Here is a 22,580-nt window from a genome sequence, read left to right on the forward strand (position 1 = left end):
GAAATGTCCTCTTCTCTCAGAACTTCTCATTAGCTTTTGTAAGTTAAAACTTCGTTTGTTCCAGTGACCAGCGCTGAATAACTGTGTTGGTTTTTTTTTTTTTTGGCCGGCTTAAACTTAACTGGCCAAGTTAATATTCTGCACTGACCGGTTAAGTTTATAGCGGCCAAAGATAGGACTGCTATTTAGATGGTCCTATTTGGCTACTAAACTGAGCTGGTGAAGCGCTGAATATTCTTAGCTCACCAATTATTTCACGTGATATAGCCAGTTAGCCACTATGCAGTAAGCACTAATATTCAGCGGAGATAACCGGCTATCTCACGCTGAATATTAGTGCTTAGCCGATTAAGTGGTATTTAACTGGCCAGGAGCCATTCCTGACCAGTTAAATTGCACTGAATACTGGACAGACTTTGTTTTGGATTTTTGCTACAGGCTTGAAAATGCATCCAAATGTTAAATGGCTTACATATTGTTGATATCAGTATCCTCTGATAATTCCTACATCCAGCAATTTTCTGATGATCTAATTATTCTTTTTGTGTTTTATTTCTTTTTTTGTAGTCGCCAATGGCACTTGCCTTTTCAGTCATTGCCAACACAACATCACAGTCCTATGTCCTCCCAGGCTTCTTCAGTAACTGGCCCACTGCTTTCTGCACCCTTGCCATCTCAACCAGTGACTGTAGCAACTCAACCTCCACCTGCCATGCCACTCGGCCAGCAGCTTCCACCAGATGCATTTGCCATTGTAGAGCGTGCGCAGCAGATGGTGGAGGTTTTATCAAAGGACAACCGCATGCTGCGCCAGCAGTTAGAGGAGCATTACGAAAAAACAGACAAACTCCAAAAGGTATATGAAATCCTTGGTGCGAAGAGTTGTTAAGGGCTTGGCTTGTGTTTTCTTCAACAAGATGAAGGAACATGTGAAGTACACCAGCAGGTTGGTTTCTTGAGGAGTGTGAACTTCTGTGCTGTCAGACTCTATGTGGTTGGTATTCAATTAGTATAAACATTTGGGTCTATATAGATAGTAGCACATTATGGCTAGCAAATATAAAATTGTCTTAAGTAGTCCTGATTATAATTTGGTATGTGAAGGGGCAATATTCACAGGGCTTATCTGAGTAAGAGCGCCTCCTACCTGCATGTTCCACTGACAGGGTCATACCCAGATATTCAGTGGTGTTTATCTGGATAGTAGCACTGAAAATCTGGTCAGACTGCCTCAGCACTCTCTGGGTAGTTCTGGGGCATTCCAGGAATGGAGTTTGGACTGAACTGGGTTACTTGATTAGTGGCAATTTTCAGTCCATTATCTTGGTAACTATCCATATAGGACAGCAAAAGGACTGTCCTAACTTTATCCGGATACTGGTCTGAAAATCACTAGTGCCTGGATAACAGCCGTGGCTGTCCAATGCCCAGATATTCAGCGCCTGTATATGGGTATGGTCTGACACTGAATATCTGGGCATAAAAAGCCTGTAGCAGTCAGAATTTTGACCTGCGAGATGTTATTTTATGCTCTTAGGCAACTAGAGTTGTCTTTTTGGACTTCTGAAGTCAGTCTGTCTCAGACTCATCTGTTAACCTTTGCATAGTGCTCCAAAATGTTGTCACCATAGAGGTTGTGTGAAAGACAGGTTTTAAAAAGATGCCACAAAAAAATGCAGCTTCCATATCATCAAGCTGATCAATCCATAGACTGGTGGGTTGTGTCCATCTACCAGCAGGTGGAGATAGAGAGCAAACTTTTGCCTCCCTATATGTGGTCATGTGCTGCCGGAAACTCCTCAGTATGTTCTCTATCTCAGCAGGTGGTGGTCACACACAGCAGCAGCAGCTCTGGCTAGGCCTCCAAGCCTAATTTTTAGGTTTTGTTGAGTGCCTGGGGTTGAGGGCTCTTTTGAGCAAGTGCAAACCTGGTGGTGCCAGGTCCCTCCTTTTCTCCCCCCTCCCGCTGGCTCCGTTAAAAAAAAAAAAAAAAAAAATTTTAAACGTCCTTAAAGGCGTTTATTTCGATGTTTATTTAAGCGTCTATTGCAGCTACTCACTGGGACACCAGGTCGTTACAACTCGGAGCGGACAGCAGGTAATTTTACCTTTTTATAGCGGGCGGGGGTTCCCCGATTCTTCTCCTCGTGGCACATGGCGTCGGAGGGCGAGGGCGCAAAGGGTCGCTCCCCGGGTCGCTTGAGCGCTTCTAGAGGGGATGCGGGGGTCTTAAAGCCTGATTCGCCCTTGTTGGGTGGCAGTTTCGTGACCGATGAGTGTCCCGGTCCTTCCTCCGGCGTGGCGGTTTTTCCCGCCATAAACGCCCATCCCCCGCTCCTCGCCTCCGCCATTTTGGCCGGCCACGCGGCTCGGACGGCTTCGTCTTGGGCCGCCCTTGAGGTTGGAGACATTAATGCCATGAACGCCCTTAATTTGGGCGACGGCACAGAAGCGGCTAAAGTTAAGAGCCGTTCTTCCCGCGCGGCTCCTTCGCGGAGTTTCGCGCCGGACGCCATTTTGGATGCGCAGCAGGCCTCTCCCCCGCTGTTGCGAGCGCCGGTTGAGAGTGCGCCTAGGGCTGTTGCCCAGGCTGCGGAAGTGCACAGTCTGGGGGGTTTCTCCCCCGAGTTTGTTTTGCTGCTGCATCAGGCCTTCCTCATGCACAACGCTGCCCCCGCTCCCTCGTCTGGTAAAGAGGTTGAGGTTCCCAGAGGTAAACGCCCTCGGGTTGATTCCCAGGCCTTGGAGGAATTTGTCTCCTCCGATGTAGATGAGGGCAGCGTGTCTGAGGTCTCCCAACGGTCCTTTGCGGATTCCTTGGAGGAGACGGATCCCCGCTCGGATGGAGCGGATGACCCCTCTGCAGCGCGGCTTTTTCGCCCAGAGGATTTGCCCAACCTGTTGTTACAGGCCATGGACACTTTGAAGATTTCCTCTCCGGAGGACGTCTCTCCCTCAGCCCCTGTTGGCTCTGCCATTATGCTGGGGACGAAGCGCCCGCCTAGAACCTTCCACGTGCATGATGCCATGCACACCTTAATTTCGGCTCAATGGGATGTCCCAGAAGCGAGCCTTAAAGTGGCTAGGGCTATGTCCCGCCTCTATCCTTTGGCTGTGAGTGAACGTGAGGCCTATCTGTGGCCTACCGTGGATTCTTTAATCACTGCGGTGACTAAGAAAACGGCATTGCCGGTGGAAGGTGGCACGGCCCTAAAGGACGCCCAAGACAGGAGATTGGAGGCGGCCTTAAGGTCGTCCTTTGAGGCGGCTGCTTTAAGTTTGCAGGCCTCAGTTTGCGGCTCCTATGTGGCCAGGGCGTGCCTGACTATGGTGCAGCGGGCTTCCCCCTCGGATCATTCCTTGAGGGATGATTGGCCAGCCCTGGAATCGGGCTTAGCCTATGTGGCAGACTTGCTGTATGATGTCTTGAGAGCCTCAGCTAAAGGCATGGCTCAGACAGTCTCTGCGCGGCGGTGGCTTTGGCTGAAACATTGGTCTGCTGACCACGCCTCTAAATCCCGCCTGGCTAGGTTGCCTTTTAAAGGCAAGCTGCTCTTTGGGGTCGAGCTGGACAAAATCGTGACCGATCTCGGCACATCTAAGGGCAAGAAGTTACCAGAGGTCAGGGCTCGGGCTAGTGCTCGTCCCGGTACCTCCAGAGGACGGTTTCAGGAAGCCCGTCGGTACCGCCCGGGCAGGTCGGGTTCTTCTGCCCCCTCTTCCTTTAAGAGGCATTTCTCCCCCAAGCAGCGTTCCTTTCGCAGAGACCGCCGTCCCGGAGGTGCTCCCTCCGGTCCTCCCCCAGGGTCTCGTACCCAATGACGGGGTCTTGGTCCACGCCCCAGTGCAGATTGGAGGACGGCTGTCCTCGTTTCTGGGCGAGTGGACCACAATAACTTCAGACGCTTGGGTGCTGGAAGTCATCAGAGACGGCTACAAGCTAGAGTTCTGCCGACCCTTAAGAGACGGGTTTGTACTCTCTCCCTGCAAGTCTCCGGTCAAAGCTGTGGCAGTGCAGCAGACTTTGGACAATCTGATCCGCCTGGGTGCGGTCGTTCCGGTGCCAGAAAGTCAGCTTGGCAAGGGGCGTTACTCCATTTACTTTGTGGTACCAAAGAAAGGAGGTTCTGTCCGGCCTATCCTCGACCTCAAAGGGGTCAATCGGGCCTTGAAAGTGCGGCACTTTCGCATGGAGACTCTCCGCTCTGTTATAGCGGCAGTGAAGGCAGGGGAGTACCTGGCTTCCTTGGACATCAAGGAAGCGTACCTGCATATTCCCATCTGGCCTCCTCATCAACGCTTTCTGCGTTTTGCAGTCCTGGGCCGACACTTCCAGTTCAGAGCCCTCCCGTTCGGGTTGGCTACTGCTCCGCGGACCTTTTCCAAAGTAATGGTGGTCATAGCGGCCTTCCTGCGAAAGGAAGGAGTACAAGTCCATCCTTATCTGGACGACTGGTTGATCCGAGCCCCCTCTTATGCAGAGTGCGGCAAAGCTGTGGACCGGGTAGTTGCTCTTTTGAGCTCCCTGGGATGGATCATCAACTGGGAGAAGAGCCAGCTGCGCCCGACTCAGTCCCTGGAGTATCTGGGAGTTCGATTCGACACCCAAGTGGGCAGAGTGTTCCTGCCAGACAATCGGATTGTCAAACTTCAGGCTCAGGTGGACCAGTTCCTGGTAGCCTCTCCTCTTCGGGCTTGGGACTATGTGCAGCTGTTGGGCTCTATGACGGCCACGATGGAAGTAGTGCCCTGGGCCAGGGCTCATATGAGACCACTACAACACTCTCTGCTGCAGCGCTGGACTCCGATGTCGGAGGATTATGCGGTGCGTCTTCCCTTGGATCCAGCAGTGCGCAAGGCGCTGAGCTGGTGGATGCAGGCAGACAAGTTGTCTGCAGGAATGCCTCTGGTGACCCCAGAGTGGATTGTCGTCACGACGGACGCCTCATTGTCGGGCTGGGGAGCCCACTGCTTGGGAAGGACAGCGCAGGGGCTCTGGTCTCCTGCAGAGGCGAAGTGGTCTATCAACCTCCTGGAACTCAGAGCCATTCGGTTGGCGCTTTTGGAGTTCATCCCGGTACTGGTGCTGAAGCCTGTACGGGTACTGTCGGACAATGCCACGGCTGTGGCCTATGTCAACCGCCAGGGAGGTACCAAGAGCGCCCCTCTAGCCAAGGAGGCTATGAGTCTATGCCAGTGGGCGGAAGCGAACCTGGAACAGCTGTCAGCGGCCCACATTGCCGGAGTCATGAATGTCAAGGCGGACTTTCTCAGTCGCCATACCTTGGAGCCCGGAGAGTGGCAGCTATCTGCTCAGGCGTTCTTGGACATCACGAAGCGCTGGGGCCAGCCGAGCCTAGATCTGATGGCGTCATCGGCCAATTGCCAAGTGCCGCGCTTCTTCAGCAGAGGACGGGACCCTCGATCCCTGGGAGTAGATGCTCTTCTCCAACAATGGCCGACACAAGAGCTTCTCTATGTGTTCCCACCCTGGCCCATGTTGGGCAGGGTCCTAGACCGGGTGGCAAGACATCCCGGCAGGATAATCCTGGTGGGTCCGGATTGGCCCAGACGTCCCTGGTATGCGGACTTGATCAGGCTCTCAATCGACGATCCTCTGCGGCTGCCAGTGGAGCAGGGCCTGTTACATCAGGGTCCCGTGGTGATGGAGGATCCCTCCCCCTTTGGTCTTACGGCCTGGCTATTGAGCGGCAGCGTCTGAGGAAGAAGGGCTTCTCAGACAAGGTTATCGCCACTATGCTGAGAGCGAGGAAACGCTCTACTTCTACTGCTTACGCCAGGGTTTGGCGTATCTTTGCAGCGTGGTGTGAAGCAGGCTCACTTTCTCCCTTCACTGCTCCAATTTCTTCAGTGTTGGCGTTCCTGCAAGAAGGTCTGGACAAAGGCCTGTCGCTCAGTTCCCTTAAGGTCCAGGTAGCGGCTCTGGCTTGCTTCAGGGGCCGCCTGAAGGGTGCTTCCCTGGCTTCCCAGCCAGATGTGGTGCGCTTTCTCAGGGGAGTTAATCACCTGCGCCCTCCTCTGCACTCAGTGGTGCCTGCGTGGAATCTCAACCTGGTGCTAAGAGCATTGCAGAAGCCGCCGTTTGAACCCTTGTCGAGGGCATCTCTGAAAGACCTGACGTTGAAAGCAGTCTTTTTGGTGGCTATCACTTCAGCCAGAAGAGTTTCCGAGCTCCAGGCGCTCTCATGTCGAGAGCCTTTTCTGCAGTTCACTGAGGCAGGAGTGACTATTCGCACAGTGCCTTCCTTTCTGCCCAAGATTGTTTCTCGCTTCCATGTGAATCAGCAGCTCTGTCTCCCTTCCTTTCGTAGGGAGGACTACCCAGAGGAGTACTCTGCTCTTAAATATCTGGATGTGAGACGAGTCATCATCAGATACTTGGAAGTGACCAATGATTTCCGGAAATCGGATCATCTGTTTGTCCTGTTTGCAGGTCCTCGTAGGGGTCTGCAGGCTGCTAAGCCTACAGTGGCAAGATGGGTCAAGGAAGCCATTGCAGCGGCTTATGTGGCCGCAGGGAAGGTGCCGCCTATCCAGCTGAAGGCTCACTCCACAAGAGCTCAGGCGGCCTCGATGGCAGAGGCCGGTTCCGTCTCCTTGGAAGAGATATGCAAGGCGGCAACTTGGGCTTCGGCCCATACATTCTCCAAGCATTACCGCTTGACTGTGGCTGCTCGGGCGGAGGCCCGGTTTGGAGCTTCAGTGTTGCGGTCAGGGATTTCTATGTCCCGCCCTGGGTGAGTACTGCTTCGGTACATCCCACCAGTCTATGGATTGATCAGCTTGATGATATGGAAGGTAAAATTATGTATAATCATACCTGATAATTTTCTTTCCATTAATCATAGCTGATCAATCCATAGCCCCTCCCAGATATCTGTATTGTTTTATTCTGGTTGCATTTCAGGTTCAAGTTTACTCTTCAGTTACTTCAGAAAGACTTCGTGTTCAAGTTTTTTCACTTGGATTCTTCAAGAGTTAAGACGAGTTTGTGTTACAGTGAGCTGCTGCATTCCTCTCCCCTCCGTTTTACGGGGCTGGATTGAGACTTATAATTCTGCCGGCACTCCCTCCCGCTTCGTGCGGCTGTAGGGCAGTTTTGTACCCCTCCCGCTTCGGCGGTGTTCGGGTCAGTCAGCTCCTCCCGCGGTTGCGGTTGCAGGATAAGCCAGATCCCCCCGCATCGGCGGGTGTGGTGTCCCTCCCCCGCTCCGCGGGGATGAGCTGGACGGATTCCCCTCCCCCACTTGTGTGGGGATGAGCTGGGTTAATTCCCCTCCCCCGTTTCGGCGGTGGTGAGCTGGGCAGAGTGTCCCTTCGTGGGTGTAATTCTCTAAGTGCTGAGTCCTGCGGATGGAGCTTTGATATCGACATACTGAGGAGTTTCCGGCAGCACATGACCACATATAGGGAGGCAAAAGTTTGCTCTCTATCTCCACCTGCTGGTAGATGGACACAACCCACCAGTCTATGGATTGATCAGCTATGATTAATGGAAAGAAAATTATCAGGTATGATTATACATAATTTTACCTTCAGCAAAGCACGTTAGATAGATCACTGGACAGATAATCATATTGAAACACTTTGTTCTACCTTGTCTGCTTCTAAGGCCTACTGATTTATAAAGAGGATCTTACAGGGCAAAAAAAAAAAAATCAGACAGCGTTCAAGAAAGAAAAGAAGTCTCCTGAACATACAGGGGATAATATTCTGCTCACAGTGGTAAGTAACTTGTAAGTTGTTTCTAGCAGTGGCCCAATCTAACCTTGGCTTTCCGAGGACAAGCAGACCAGCTAACTCTCACATGTGTGGGTGACACTATTCATTGCTCTTGGTGTGGAAACACTTCATAGGATACTGTTTCTTTAAAAGCTCGAGGCAGCGCTCCCACCACACATGTGTGAGTGCCTTCCCACCTGACTTGCGAGTGCAGGACCAATGAGTATATTTTCATCTGTGGTGAGGGGAAGACAATGTTTTTGCATCCCCTCTCAGCATCATATTTTTTCAATCGTTACTTTTGCCTTCCCTCATGAGGGATAGAGAATTTTGTTATTTCTTTCCCATTTGGGATTTGTTTCCTTTTTTCCTCCCTTATTTTCTTAGTTATTTTCGCTTGTTTTAAGTTTTCTTTATTTTTTTCAGGCTCACAAGGCCATCTTAGGTCTGAGCATTGGCCAGGTACTATCCATTTTTTTTCTTGATGATGTCTCATTTTTACATCACCATAGAGTCATTTGATTTAGCCACGGCTGTTTTCTCTTCTATGTCATCAAAGGTTCTCAGTGGCTTTAAGCACTGTGCTTTGTGCAATCGGACCAACTCTGGGACTGATACTCATTCCTGTTGTATCCAGTGTTTGGGGCCAGACAGTAATTCTTCTAACTGTATTCTTTGTTTGCATATGCAAGAAAGAACACAGAAATCCAGAGGGGCTCAAAAAGAGAACATTTTTGGAGCCAAGTCCGATTTGTTGATGCTGGCATCAACATCAATGTTGGCGCTTGCACTGTCAATAGGAACATCAGTCCCTACAGCTACTAGACCTCTATCAGACATTGGAAATGGACACACATTGAGTAGATCTCCACCTGTCTCAACACTGGCCGCTATGCAGTCAACATGGGACTCGACACCGAGGAGACAGGAGGATTCAACATCATCCTCGTTGGCATCAAGGGATGTCGATGCTCAGTATCCGGCGAAGTCCAAGAAGCACAAGCACCGATCCCCCTTGATGATGGTGCCAGGAGTACTGGGGCACTGAGAGAATCAGTACCCGAGAAGTGCCAGAGCCGGTAGGGGCACTCCCCTTCTATTGAAGAGATACCTTTGCACAGGTCTCCAAGTAGCTGGGACCCAGTACTTGAGTCAACACCAACAATTCAGCAGGCTGTCTCCGAATCAATGCCTTTACCAATGTCACCCTCGATGAGAGGATCTGGGCCATGCTCCAAGAGCACTTTTCAGGGCTTTTACAGCAGAGCTCATTGGCATCGGAGGTGCTTGCACCAGCAATGATTCTAACACCTGCCTCACAGGGCCCTAGCCTGTGGTGAGGTCACCAATGCTGGTACCCTGTGTGGTATTGATGTTGATGCTGCCCATGCGGGTACTCCCTAAATGGCGGTGGAGGAGCTTCCCTGGAGTCGAGTAGAGCCTGTATCTTGGTGCTGTTCCAGGCAGGAACATGGTTCCTCGTACCCAAGGCAGAGACTGTCTCAGCCCTCCCATGTGAAGTTATTTGTCGATTCCAAAATGGACCGTTCATGGGTGTCTGGTGATGATCCAGGGTACTTCTAAGAGGAGGATTCCTATGGTATTCCATCAGACCCCTTTCCACCAGAAGAGAGACAAAAATCTTTGCCAGAGAATCTCTCCTTCCCTGCTTTTGTGAAGGAGATGGCGACTATGATCCCAATTAAGTTGGAGATAGACGATGAGGCCAGGGCTGAGATGCTCGAGGTCCTGGACTATGACTCTCCATCTAGAGAGGCTTTGACTAAGATCTTATGCAGTGGTGTGCTGGAGCCGGCTCGCTGCGGCTCGCAAGATCCGGTTGTTAAATTTTGGCCGGACTTGCGAGCCGGTTGTTAGAAAGGGCGAGCCGGCTCTCCCTCCCTCCGCCCTCCGGATCCGGTCCCTCACAGATCCTACCTTGACTATCGAATTCTTCGGGGCAGGCAGTGTTGCCTGCCCGCTGCTATCGCTGACTTTCCTCCGCCGCCTGTTTGCGCTTTAAAAATGGCCGCCGAGACTTCCAGAGGCGGCCTCGCGAGACTTCTGTAAGTCTCGGCGGCCATTTTGAAGCGCGATCGGGCGGCGGAGGAAAGTCAGCGATGGCAGCGGGCAGGCAACACTGCCTGCCCCGAAGAATTTGATGGCCAAGGTAGGGTCGGTGAGGGACCTGATCGGGAGGGAGGGAGGAAGCAGGAGAATTTGCGAACAAGTCGGGAGGGGGTGGCAGGGGAGAGAAGGGAGCTGCTGGCCATGGGTGGATGGAGGGCAGGGGAGAGAAAAGGGAGCTGCTGGCCATGGGTGGATGGAGGGCAGGGGAGAGAAAAGGGAGCTGCTGGCCATGGGTGGATGGAGGGCAGGGGAGAGAAAAGGGAGCTGCTGGCCATGGGTGGATGGAGGGCAGGGGAGAGAAAAGGGAGCTGCTGGCCATGGGTGGATGGAGGGCAGGGGAGAGAAGGGTCGCTGGCCATGGGTGAATGGAGGGCAGGGGGAGAGGAGGGGAGAGAGAATAAATGCTGGACATAGATGGAGGGGAGGGAAGAGTGAGGAAGGAGATAAGATAAGGGAAAAGGAAGAAAGGAGAAAAACTGCACATGGATGAAGAAAATAGGCAGAAGCTGAGGACCAGAAATGAAGAAAAAAGGAGGAAAGTAAAAGAAATAAATGGAAAGGAAGCCCTGGAAACGGAGTTAGGAGGACAGATAGCAGCAGAATTGGATACTGGGCCAGCATGATCAGAAAAACAGTCACCAGACAACAAAGGTAGAAAAAATCATTTTATTTTCATTATAGTGTTTGGAATATGTTCACTTTGAGAATCAGGTGCTCAACATTAAAAGTTTATATTTATTTACTTATTTATGGCATTTTATCCCACATTAAACATGAATTAGATTGGAACCTGGGATCATTTAATTTTTTTTTTCCTGGCGAGAGTAATGCATTGCCCCCCCCCCCCCCCCCCCACTGGCTATAGCCAGCTCTGCAATTTTGGGGGGCGCAGAGTTGGACCGGGGGGGGGGGGTGCAGAGGTGGACGGGGGGGGGGGGGGGCGCAGTGGTGGACGGGGGGGGGGGGGGGCGCCAAGGTGGACCGGGGAGAGAGCCTGTTGTTAAAAATTTACCAGCACACCACTGATCTTATGTGATGTTCAGGCAGTGTGTTTTTTCTAGCGAAAAAGGTGCTGGTACTCAAATGCCAGGTCACCCTTCAGGGGTGGGGTGATCACTGAGGGACCCACCCTACAATAGCCAGACCCCTGCAACCAGTCGCAGAATTGGTGTGTAGGGCCTAAGCTCTTTCATTAAAACTTGGAGACCATGGATCAATTTTAGCAGACAATGAAAAAGGTACCGGTACTCAGTACCCCTTCAAAAAAAGCCCTGTAGGTGAAGAATTGGGAGTCCCCTCTGTCTGTCTCAATCTTCACTAAGAAAACTGACACCATGGGGCTCATTTTCAAAGCACTTAGACGTACAAAGTTCTATAGGTTACTAACGGCCTTATTTTCGAAAGTGATGGGCGCCTAGATTTCGACCCAAATCGGGAGATGGGAGCACAAAGCCACCCAAATCGGTATAATCGAAAGCCGATTTTAGGCGCCTTCAACTGCACTCCGTCGCGGGAATGAACAAAGTTGACGGGGGCGTGTCGGAGGCGTGGTGAAGGCAGGATTGGGGCGTGTTTATCGGCCGAGCAGAGATGGACGCCTTCGGCCAATAATCGAAAAAAATGGTAATTTTTAGCGAGAATTTAGGTCACTTTTTTGGACCCTTTTTTTTCACAAACAAGTCCCAAAAAAGTGCCCTCCATGACCAGATGACCACCGGAGGGAATCGGGGATCACCACCCCTGACTCCCCCAGTGGTCACTAACCCCCTCCCAGCATAAAAAAACAACTTTAACAACTTTTTTTCCAGCCTGTATGCCAGCCTCAAATGTCATACCCAGCTCCATCACAGCAGTATGCAGGTCCCTGGAGCAGTTGTTAGTGGGTGCAGTGGACTTCAGGCAGGTGGACCCAGGCCCATCCCCCCCCCTACCTGTTACACTTGTGGTGGTTAATGTTGAGCCCTCCAAAAAACCCCAAAATCCACTGTACCCACATATAGGTGCCCCCCTTCAGCCATAAGTGCTATGGTAATGGTGTAGAGTTGTGGACAGTGGGTTTTGGGGGGCTCAGCACCCAAGGGAAGGAAGCTATGGACTTGAGAGGTATTTAACTTTTTTTTTTTTTTTTTTACTTTTTACAAGTGCCCCCTAGGGTGCCCGGCTGGTGTCCTGGCATGTGAGAGGGACCAGTGCACTATGAATCCTGGCCCCTCCCACGACCCAGTGCCTTGGATTTGTTCGTTTTTGAGCTGGGCGCCTTCGGTTTCCATTATCGCTGAAAAACGAAACCGCCCAGCTCAAATCCGCACAAATCCGATGCATTTGCCCGGCACAAACTGTATTATCGAAAAAAAAGATGGGCGCCCATTTTTTTCGAAAATACGGTCTGTCCCGCCCCTTCACGTACCCGTTCTCGGACATAGACGCCCATGGAGATGGGCGTTCGCATTCGATTATGCCCCTATAAGTAACTTTGTAAGTCTAAGTGCTTTGAAAATACACCTCCATGTATCATAATTCTCTGGTGGTGGAATCCATGCTCAAATGGGCTAGAAGTTCCAGAGGTTTTGCTTTTATGCCCCCAGACAGCGAAGTTCAAACCTTGGACTCATTTGGGCATAAGACATATTAAGCCTCAATGCTCATTTCCCATATTCAGTCATACCAGCTCTATATGAGCCTTTACTTGCACTCCTTGGTATGTAGTATGACTGATTTAGTTGATTCTGTCTCCCTGGAGCAGTCCGAATCTCTTCGCCAGTTGATCAAGCAGCAGAAGGCTTGTCACAGATTTATGGCCAAGGGCGCATATGATACCTTTGATGTTGTCTCCAGGATCTCTGCACAAAGTTTAGCAATGTGCAGACTCTCATCATTGCACGTCTCTGACTTAGTTCCAGCGGTCCAGTAAAGATTTGCGGATGCCACTTACCTTTTTGGAGAGAAGGTGGAAAAGGTCACAGACATCATTAAGAAACACACTGATGCCATCGACACTCTCTCCTCGTGGATGCCTTCTGCGCCTTCTTCTTTTAGGAGGTTTTTGGGCAAGTCGAAGTGAGGTTCCTACTACTCTTGGAGGCATAGGTACACTCCTTCTTATTGCCCTACTCAACCTGTTCAGCAATAGCATTCACTAAAGGCCCAGCTGGCTCCACGGTCAAAGCAAAGGCCCAGCTGGCTCCAGCAGAGCATACTCGCAGTAAAAGTTTCTGTGCCGGATGACCTTCTGGTCAGAGGGAGGCTGAGTTTTTTCCAAGAAAGGTTGCCCCTTATAACCTCTGATTGGTGGGTACTTCAAATAGTCCATCTTAATTATGATTTCACTGGTGAATGAGACCACCAAATTGCACCCCCCCCCCCCCCCCCCAAGAGCAACTTTCATCAGCTCTCACATCAGGGAGGTACTTGTAGAGGAACTCGCCACCCTTCTCAAGGCCCATGTGGTCAAACACGTTCCACCAGGAGAAAAAGGGCTGGGATTCTATTCCAAATACTTCCTTGTTCCAAAAAAGACATGGGGGGATGCATTCCATCCTGAGCCTAAGGGTCCTGAACAAATATCTGGTCAAAGAAAAGTTCAGTATAGTTTCCCTGGGCACCATTCTCCAACGATTCAAGAACAAGATTGGGTATGCTTTCTGGACTTAAAGGATGCCTACCTGCATATCACAATTCTTCCATGCAACAGAATGTATCTCAGATTTTGAGTGGGGACATATCAGTTCCAGTACCGAGTTCTCGCATCAGCTCCCAGGGTTTTTACTAAATGTCTAGCAGTAGTCGCAGTGTTGCTATGCAGACTGGGAGTCCATGTGTTTCCCTACCTGGACGATTAACTAGTGAAGAGCACGTTGAAGGAAGGTGCTGAGGAGTCTATGCAGAGAACTATGTGGGTGCTAGAGCTACTAGGGTTCATTTTAAACTACCCCAAGTTCCATCTGCTCCCTGTTCAACAATTGGAGTTTATAGGAGCCCTGCGAGATACCATAGAGGTGTGAACTTTCCTTCCTGTGCCACGAGCAGACAATCTGGTTCGCTTGCCATTCAGTTTTGCACCAGACAGTAGGTCATAGCTTGGCAGATATTGAGGTTTCTAGACCACATGGCCTCCACTGTGCATGTCACTTCCTTGGCTTCCTATTGGTGTCAAACCTTGGGGAGCCTAGCGGATGTCATTCAAGCAACCCTGAACTGACTCAGTCCCTCTTCTGATGGACAATTCTAAGCAATCTGACCTTGGGTCTTCCATTCCAAATTTCTCAGCACCAAAAGGTGCTGACAATGGATACATCCTAGTTGGGGTGGGGGCTTATATAGATGGGCTTCACACTGAAGGTATTTGGTCAGCTGAGGAGACAGATCTCCACAGCAATGGTGTGGGGGGGAGAGGTACAGGATCATACGCTGTGTGTCGGGATGTTGTCGGTATGTGGAGCTAGGCTATCCAGAACAGGATAGTTCTCAGAGCTACTTACCTGGCAGGGAAGTCCAACAGCCTGGCAGACAGACTGAGCAGGATTATGCAACCGCGTAACAGGTCAGTCCATGTGACTGTTGTCCATAAGTAGATCTCTTTGCCATTCCTTACAATCACAAAGTTCCTCATTATTGCTTCTGTTTCAGGTCACATGACAGACTAGCATTGGATGCCTTCCTCCTGCATTGGGGGACACATCTTCTGTATGCATAACATCCCATTCCTCTTGTCGGGAAAACTTTGCTGAAACTCAGGCAAGACTGGGGAACCATGATCCTGATCACCCCATATTAGCCCAGGCAGATATGGTTCCCTCTTCTTCCGGCGTTATCCTCCGAAGAACCATGGAGATTGGATTGTTTTCCAGCCCTCATCATGCAGAATCATATCTTCTGCATCCCAGTTTCCAGTCTTTCGCCTTTGCAGCCTGGATGTTGAGAGCTTAAAATTTGCTTCCTTGAATCTCCTGAAGGGTGTCTCCAAGGTTTTGCTGGCTTCCAGGAAAGATTCCACTAAGAGATGTTATTTTCTTTCAAATGGAGGAAGTTTGCCGTCTGGTATGAGGGCAAGGCCCCAGATCCATTTACGTGCCCTACATAGAACCTGCTTGAATACCTTCTATACCTCTCTTATGGTTGTAAGACCAACTCTGTAAGGGTTCACCTCAGTGCAATTGATGCTTTCCATCACTGTGTAGAGGGTAAGTCCTTCTCTGGACAGTCTCTGGTTATTCAATTCCTGCGAGATTTGCTTGTCACAGAGTTCCTGTCAAACCTCTGCTGGTGTCATGGGACCTTAATGTCATCCTTACCCAGCTGATGAAAGCTCCTTTTGAGCCACTCGATTCCTATCCTCTGAAGTACTTGACCTGTAAGGTCTTGTTTTTGGTGGCAGTTACTTCAGCTCACAGGTCAGTGACCTTCAGACCCTAGTAGTGGATTCACCTTATACTAAATTTCATCACAATAGAGTAGTTCTCAGCACGCACCCTAAGTTCCTTCCTAAGGAAGGGTCGGAGTTGCATCTGAATCAGTCAATCATCCTTCCAACATTCTTTCCCAAACCTCATGCCCATCCTGGCGAAATCACACTGCATACCTTGGACTGTAAATGAGCATTGGCCTTTTACCTGGCGCGAACTAAGCCCTATAGAAAGTCCACCCACCTTTAGTGGAGGAGTAGCCTAGTGGTTAGTGCAGCGGACTTTGATCCTGGGGAACTGGGTTCAATTCCCACTGCAGCTCCTCGTGACTGTGGGCAAGTCACTTAACCCTCCATTGCCCCAGGTACAAAATAAGTACCTGTATATATGTACACCGCTTTGAATGTAGTTGCAAACTACCACAAAAAGGTGGTATATCAACTCCTATTTCCCTCCCTTTCCCTTTTCATCCCAACAGGATGGGGGGTGCCATCGGTAAACACACAATTTTCAATTGGCTAGCAGATTGCATATATTTTACTTATGCCCAAGCTAGGCTGACTCTGGAGGGTCATGTCAAGGCTCACAATGTCAGAGCCATTGGGGCATTGGTACTCCACTTGAAATAAGCCTCTATTGAACAAATTTTTCAAGACTGCGATGTGGTTTTCAGTCCACACATTCACATTCCATTATTGCTTTGAGCAGGATACCCAACGCAACAGTCTGTTTGGTCAGACAGTTCTGCAGAATTTGTTTGTGGTCTGGAATCCAATTCCATCCTCCTGGGCCATTTTATTCTGTTCAAGGCTTCACCTTCACAACAGTACATATATATATATATATGTTTTCAAGTTAAGTGACTTTTTTGAACTGCTGTTGCAAGTTGCTATTGTCCTAATGTTGTTTTCGATGTGCCTGGTAGCTAGGGATTCTCACATGTGAGAATTAGCTGACCTGCTTGTCCTTGGCGATGAGCATTTTATTTACCTGTGGCAGCTATTCTCCAAGGACAGCAGGCCACTTATTCTCACATCCCCTTCCACCTCCCCTTGGAGTTGTCTCCTGTAGCTATGTTATTGTAGTAATTAGTCCCACAGTCGCGAGTCGGGCGGGAAGGCACCCACACATGCGTGGTGGGAGCACTGCCTAGAGCTTTTAAAGAAATAGCATTTCCATACTAGGCGCCATGGATGATGTCACCCATATGTGAGAATAAGTGGCCTTCTGTCCTCAGAGAATACCTGTAAACAAAATAAACAAAATTTAATAATATTCAAACAAATAATACATTTTGTTTATTTTAAACTTAACTTCAGGTCCAATTATTGGATAGCCTGGCTCATATTCCCACCTTTTTGTTTACACTTTACGTGCCGTGGGATCTATTGAGTTCTCCACGTACGTGGATTCTCTTTAGACTCAGAGAATACCTGCCACAGGTAAGTAAATTCCCTATATTCTGTGCCGGGGCATGCGTGGTGCCTGGTTAACTCAGCACATAAATTTAGGACAACCTTTTTTCTGTCCTAACTTTATGCACTTACATGCAAGCCTGTTGGGACATTTAAACCGCTGCGCCCAGCGACGCATTGCTGTGCCTTAGGAACAAGCCAAATGCGTGCTCCTTAGTGCACGCTTTTGCATGGTGCCTGAAGTGGTGATGTATATTATGTTAATCTGTTTTGGGTCATATATTTACTTCTATGTGTAAATTTTGCTTTTTTGAGGTTAGGATGGGTTGGTTTGGTTTTATGTATTCTTGTTTCTACTTTTGGTTTGGATAAATGAGAAGGTAGAGTTAGGGGCTTGGGGTTTACCAGCATTACTGTTCTTGGAGCAATATGCATTTAGTTTTTCTATTAAGCAATCAGGTTATTATATCTTAGACTATTCCCAATATATTCCACAGTCTATAGACATGTTGATTAGAGATAGGAAACAGCGTCCTTATAGACAAAGATTATAATATCTTAATTATTATTATTACTTGTTACATTTTTATCCCACATTTCCCACATTTTTGCAGGCTCAATGTGGCTTACATATAACCGTTAGCAGTGTTAGCCGATTCCGGTCTGAATAAATACATAGTGTGAATGAATGCAAAGTGATATTGTGGTAGAATGAGGTTCATGTATGGTAGGTACAATTGGGGGGAACTTAGGGAGGGAAAGGGGGAAGAAGAGTCCGGTATATGTCTTTAGCAGATTCCTTTAAACTATAGGCAGAGCTCTGAATTTCTCCCTATACCTGCATATTATGTGAATGCTCGTTCCTTGAGTAACAAAGTTGAATTAATCAGAAATTGGATAGTTTGAGATCAGCCAGGATTTGTTTTCTTCACTGAAACATGGTTAGCTTTAGATACCGATCCTATATTGAATGATCTGTGCCCTTTGGGATATAAGTTTTTGTCCTTATCTTGACAGGGGGAAAAGAGGTGGTAGGCTTGGGATATTGTATAAAGGTTTTTTTTTTTTTTTTACTTTATTTTTATAAGTAAATTTAAATATTACACCAAGAAAAAACACTTGGTACAGGAAACAAGATGAAATAATTACAATTAGCAAGCAAATACATCACATTCAAAGAGAAATACATATACATTCATCCATAACAATCTACAAAAGAGAGATAGGTATCCAAAGCACAATTCTAGGAAAAACTAAATATATATATATGTATATATAGATAAGCAAATATATCCACATATACATTGTGAAGATGAGGCTACTGTGAAGATGAAGCTCCCACCTCAGGATCCCAGGTCCCTCTTTCACTCAGGGTGAGCTGGTTCTCAGTATGCAGATTTTATGCAAATTAGTCTATTGCCCCTTTCTGCTCAGGGTGACCTGCTTCTCAAAAGGCAAACATAGTCATGTCTCACCCACAAGATATTTCTCATACAAATCTTTTATTCCCGCTTCCTGGGGCACACTTCTTCCAGCTTAAAACACTTTTACAAGCTTAAACAGTTCTTCCAGCTTAAACAGTTCTTCCTACTCAGTTCAATCTTCCAGCTTAAGTGCCTGGACACCCAGTCCTTCCTTGTAACATACAGTTCTTATACCTGACACTCTAGGGCCTTCTTACCCCAGCCAGCTTCCTTGCTTTGCACACAGTTCACCACCAGTCCAAAGGGCTCAGCCAGTACTTCTCATGGGGATCCTCCTGCTTCAGCTACCAGCACTCTTCTTCAGCTGCTAGCTCTCCTCATCCCTCACACTCAGTTGGGGTATTAAGTGGTTAATGACCAAACAGGACCTAGCCCATAACCTGCTGCACCTGTTTCTATCCCCAGGACTCTCCTCGGTCCTAGCGACCTCCTGCTATACACCCCTTACTGGCTCCCTTTAGTGACTCACCCAGCCCTTCTCCCTAGACATTTTAGGGGAACAGCGCCCTTTAGGGGCCTAACCAGGGTAGGACAGCCTCTTCCTTCTCATAGCATATACTAACATGCATACAATAATGAGCACAATTCTGTATCTCAAGGAGTAGATGTCAATTCTTCCCGAGGGAAACATTTCGCAACTTGATACAATCAATGGTGCTTAAGCCACGTAGACTACTGCAATGGAATTTATGCAGGATGCAAAGAACAAACCTTAAAGAAACTCCAGACTGCTGAAAACACAGCAGCTAGGCTTATATTTGGAAAAACGCGATTTGAAAGTGCAAAACCCCTTCGCGAAAAACTGCACTGGCTCCCAATTAAAGAGCGCATTACCTTCAAAATCTGTACCCTGGTCCACAGAATTATCTACGGTGAAGCCCCGGGATACGTGACAGACTTGATCGACCTACCAACTAGAAACACATCAGAATCAGCACGAACACATCTAAATCTGCACTACCCAAGCTGTAAAGGACTTAAATACAAATCGACTTACGTATCCAGCTTTTCCTACATAAGTAGACAATTGTGGAATGCATTGCCAAAAGCCTTGAAAACGACGTACGACCACCTAAACTTCCAGAAATCACTAAAAACTAACTTTTTCAAAAAAGGCATACCCCACCGATCCAACTTAAATGCCTGATCCCTGCAACACAACAAACCTAAAGTACGTAATGGACAAAACTCAACTCTTCCGTTGTACGTTTCCCTAATGTGGTTATGCCACATGAACTTTATTTTACCACTACATCACTTTGTATTTGTTCTCTGCAAACACCTCTCCGGTACTATGTAAGCCACATTGAGCCTACAAATAGGTGGGAAAATGTGGGATACAAATGTAACAAATAAATAAATAGTAGGCATTCCCATTACCCCCCAAAGAGCTATTTCTTTTTGATAACATAAAAGCATTTAGCGAACTGGTTCATAAAAAGTATATCTAACTGACTCATTTAATTACATGTTTACATGGAAAATTAAACCAAAATAATTCACCCAGTTGCAAAATCCTAGTTCTCATCTGAAGAAACAGTTTACATCTCTTTTGAGTGGCACGAGCCACTTTGGGAAACACTTGAACTAAGCAGTTCAAAAATATTTCCTCTCTCTCTTCTTAAAGAATAAACATAGCACCCAGTCTCTATCAGATTCTAATACAAAATTTACTATCAAAGTTGCTGGAACTGCTTCTAGATCTTCTCCTGTAATAATCTGAGTTACATTCAGTTCATCAAATCAGGCATCCGTCCCAGGCACAATATCTTGATCAGAAGGTTTAACTTCTAATAGCAAATAATATGCCTTCAATATAGGAGTATACGCTTGTTCTGGGATTTTCAACATTTCAAAAAAGTAACGTTTAAGAGTTAACAATGGAGCCACAGAGGCAACTTTGGGAAAATTCACAAATCGCAAAGTTTTATCTTCCGTATTGAATTTTCCAGGTTTTCCAACTTGCGATAGATTATCACATTATTTTTAACCAATGCATTATGTGAGTCAGAAACTGTATTAACCTCTTTTTTAGTAGAGCTCAAATCTTTTTCCATAGATGAAACTTTCTGCTGAACTTCAGCCAATGCCCTCTGAACCACTAAGGATTAGGAGGCCATTAATTTCAATGTATTTGATAGAGAAGTATCCAACTTTCTTAAAGCCTCCCAAATAACATCCAAGATAATTAATTTTGGTTTGTCCAGCAAAGTCAGCTTATGAAATTCTTCTAACAACAGATGCTGGTAAAGGCTCGTCAGCAAGCTTTGAGCCTTTCCTGTTGATAGGGACCGATATCCCCACCATCGGCACTCTTGCCGTGGCACCCTCCATGGCCAGAACTGCCATGCAATCAGACCCTGCATGAGAGGCACTGGCCACTTCTCCCAGCTGTGATGCACCTCCCTTCTCCACCGCGAACATGGCTGGATTTTGCAACAGGTCTCTTAGTTCCATGCTGAAGGTGGTATCCGAGTCAAGCAAGGCAAGCATCTCTCCTCGCTTCACCCTGCATCGACACCCTAGCACCGGTTAAATAGCTCACCGCAAAGCAGTCCATTGGTCCTACAGCTGCCAAGACAGGCTTGTCTGTGGGGTAGGTACGAGTCTGACCTCTTCTTTTACCCATATAGGCTGAAAAATCATATAAACTAATCCAAGAGGAAAATATCAGGGAAAAAGAGCAGGTACAGGTCAGAGTAGAGCACATTGCAGTCATGCATCTGTCATCTTGGATGCCCTGTATAGAGAGATTCTTTTAAATATCATATTAGAAGAATCTTTTATCTCACCATCGTTAGAGATTTTGTATTGTAAAGTATGCAATTCTTTACGAACGGGTTCTTTGAATTGCGTTTTATTTTACTGCCCTCCAGGAAATTGGTTGAGTGCCAAAGAGGATTTTTATTATTTTATAGGGAAAAATTAATTAAATTCATAAGTACATAAATATTTCCACACTGGGACAGACCAAGGTCCATCAAGCCCAGCATCCTGTTTCAAACAGTGGCCAATCCAGGTCACAAATACCTGGCAAGATCCCAAAAGAGCTCAATACATTTTATGCTGCTTATCCCAGAAATAAGCAGTGGATTTTCTCAGTCAATTTAATAATGGTCTATGGACTTTTCCTTTAGGAAGCTGTTCAGACCCTTTTTAAACCCCACTAAGCTAACCGCCTTTACCACATTCTGTGGCAACGAATTCTAGAGTTTAATTTCACGTTGAGTGAAGAAACATTTTCTCTGATTGGTATTAAATTTACTACTTTGTAGCTTCCTCTCATGCCTAGTATTTTTGGAAATAGTAAACAAACGATTCACGTCTACCCATTCCACTCCACTCATTATTTTATAGACATCTATCATATCTCCCCTCAGCCATCTCTTCTCCAAGCTGAAGAGCCCTAGACACTGCAGCTTTTCCTCATAGGGAAGTCGTCCCATCCCCTTTATCATTTTCGTCGCCCTTCTCTGTATCTTTTCTAATTCCACTATATCTTTTTTGAGATGCAGTGACCAGAATTGAACACAATATTCGAGATGTGGTCGCACCATGGACTGATACAAAGGCATTATAATATCCTCACTTTTGTTTTCCATTCCTTTCCTAATAATACCTAACATTCTATTTGCTTTCTTAGCCGCCACAGCACACTGAGCAGAGGATTTCAAAGTTCATCAACAACGACGCCAAGATCTCTTTCTTGGTCGGTGACTCCTAACGTGGAACCTTGCATTATGTAGCTATAATTTGGTTTCCTTTTTCCCCACATGCATCACTTTGCACTTGCTCACATTAAACGTCATCTGCCATTTAGACGCCCAGTCTCCCAGTCTCGCAAGGTCTTCTTGTAATTTTTCACAATCATCTTGCGATTTAACAACTTTGAATAACTTTGTGTCATCAGCAAATTTAATTACCTCACTAGTTACTCCCATCTCTAGATGATTTTGTAAATATGTTAAAAAGCAGCGGTCCCAGCACAGACCCCTGGAGAACCCCACTATCTACCCTTCTCCATTGAGAATACTGACCATTTAACATTACTCTCTGTTTTCTATCTTTTAACCAGTTTTTAATCCACAATAGGACACTACCTCCAATCCCATGACTCTCCAATTTCTTCTGGAGTCTTTTTCATGAGGTACTTTGTCAAACGCCTTTTGAAAATCCAGATACACAATATCAACCGGCTCACCTTTATCCACATGGGAGATGTAAATTTACATTTGGAATTATTGGATAATGTAAATGTGGATGAACTAAGGTTATTTTTAGATAACTTGGATCTCAAATTGTTTAGTCCACAATCTACACATGAAAAGGAGCATTGCCTAGATCTTATAACTCATACCTGCAATCCTTCTGGGGAAATTACTTTGTCTACACCAACTTGGAACCAA

At 47.4% G+C, this 22,580-nt stretch overlaps 1 protein-coding gene across 5 annotated transcripts in view; it reads left to right on the forward strand.

Annotated features, from left to right (window-relative positions):
• AMOTL1 (angiomotin like 1) overlaps positions 1-22,580 on the forward strand; it is a 257,734-nt gene that overhangs the window by 127,383 nt on the left and 107,771 nt on the right. For all 5 annotated transcript variants that reach the window (XM_030200208.1, XM_030200209.1, XM_030200211.1 and 2 more), the window contains one exon: positions 568-856. In XM_030200208.1, the coding sequence (XP_030056068.1) occupies positions 568-856 (289 nt within the window). The remainder of the gene's footprint in view (positions 1-567; positions 857-22,580) is intronic.

The sequence above is a fragment of the Microcaecilia unicolor genome, chromosome 4, assembly GCF_901765095.1.
Source record: "Microcaecilia unicolor chromosome 4, aMicUni1.1, whole genome shotgun sequence".
Taxonomy (NCBI): Eukaryota; Metazoa; Chordata; class Amphibia; order Gymnophiona; family Siphonopidae; genus Microcaecilia; species Microcaecilia unicolor.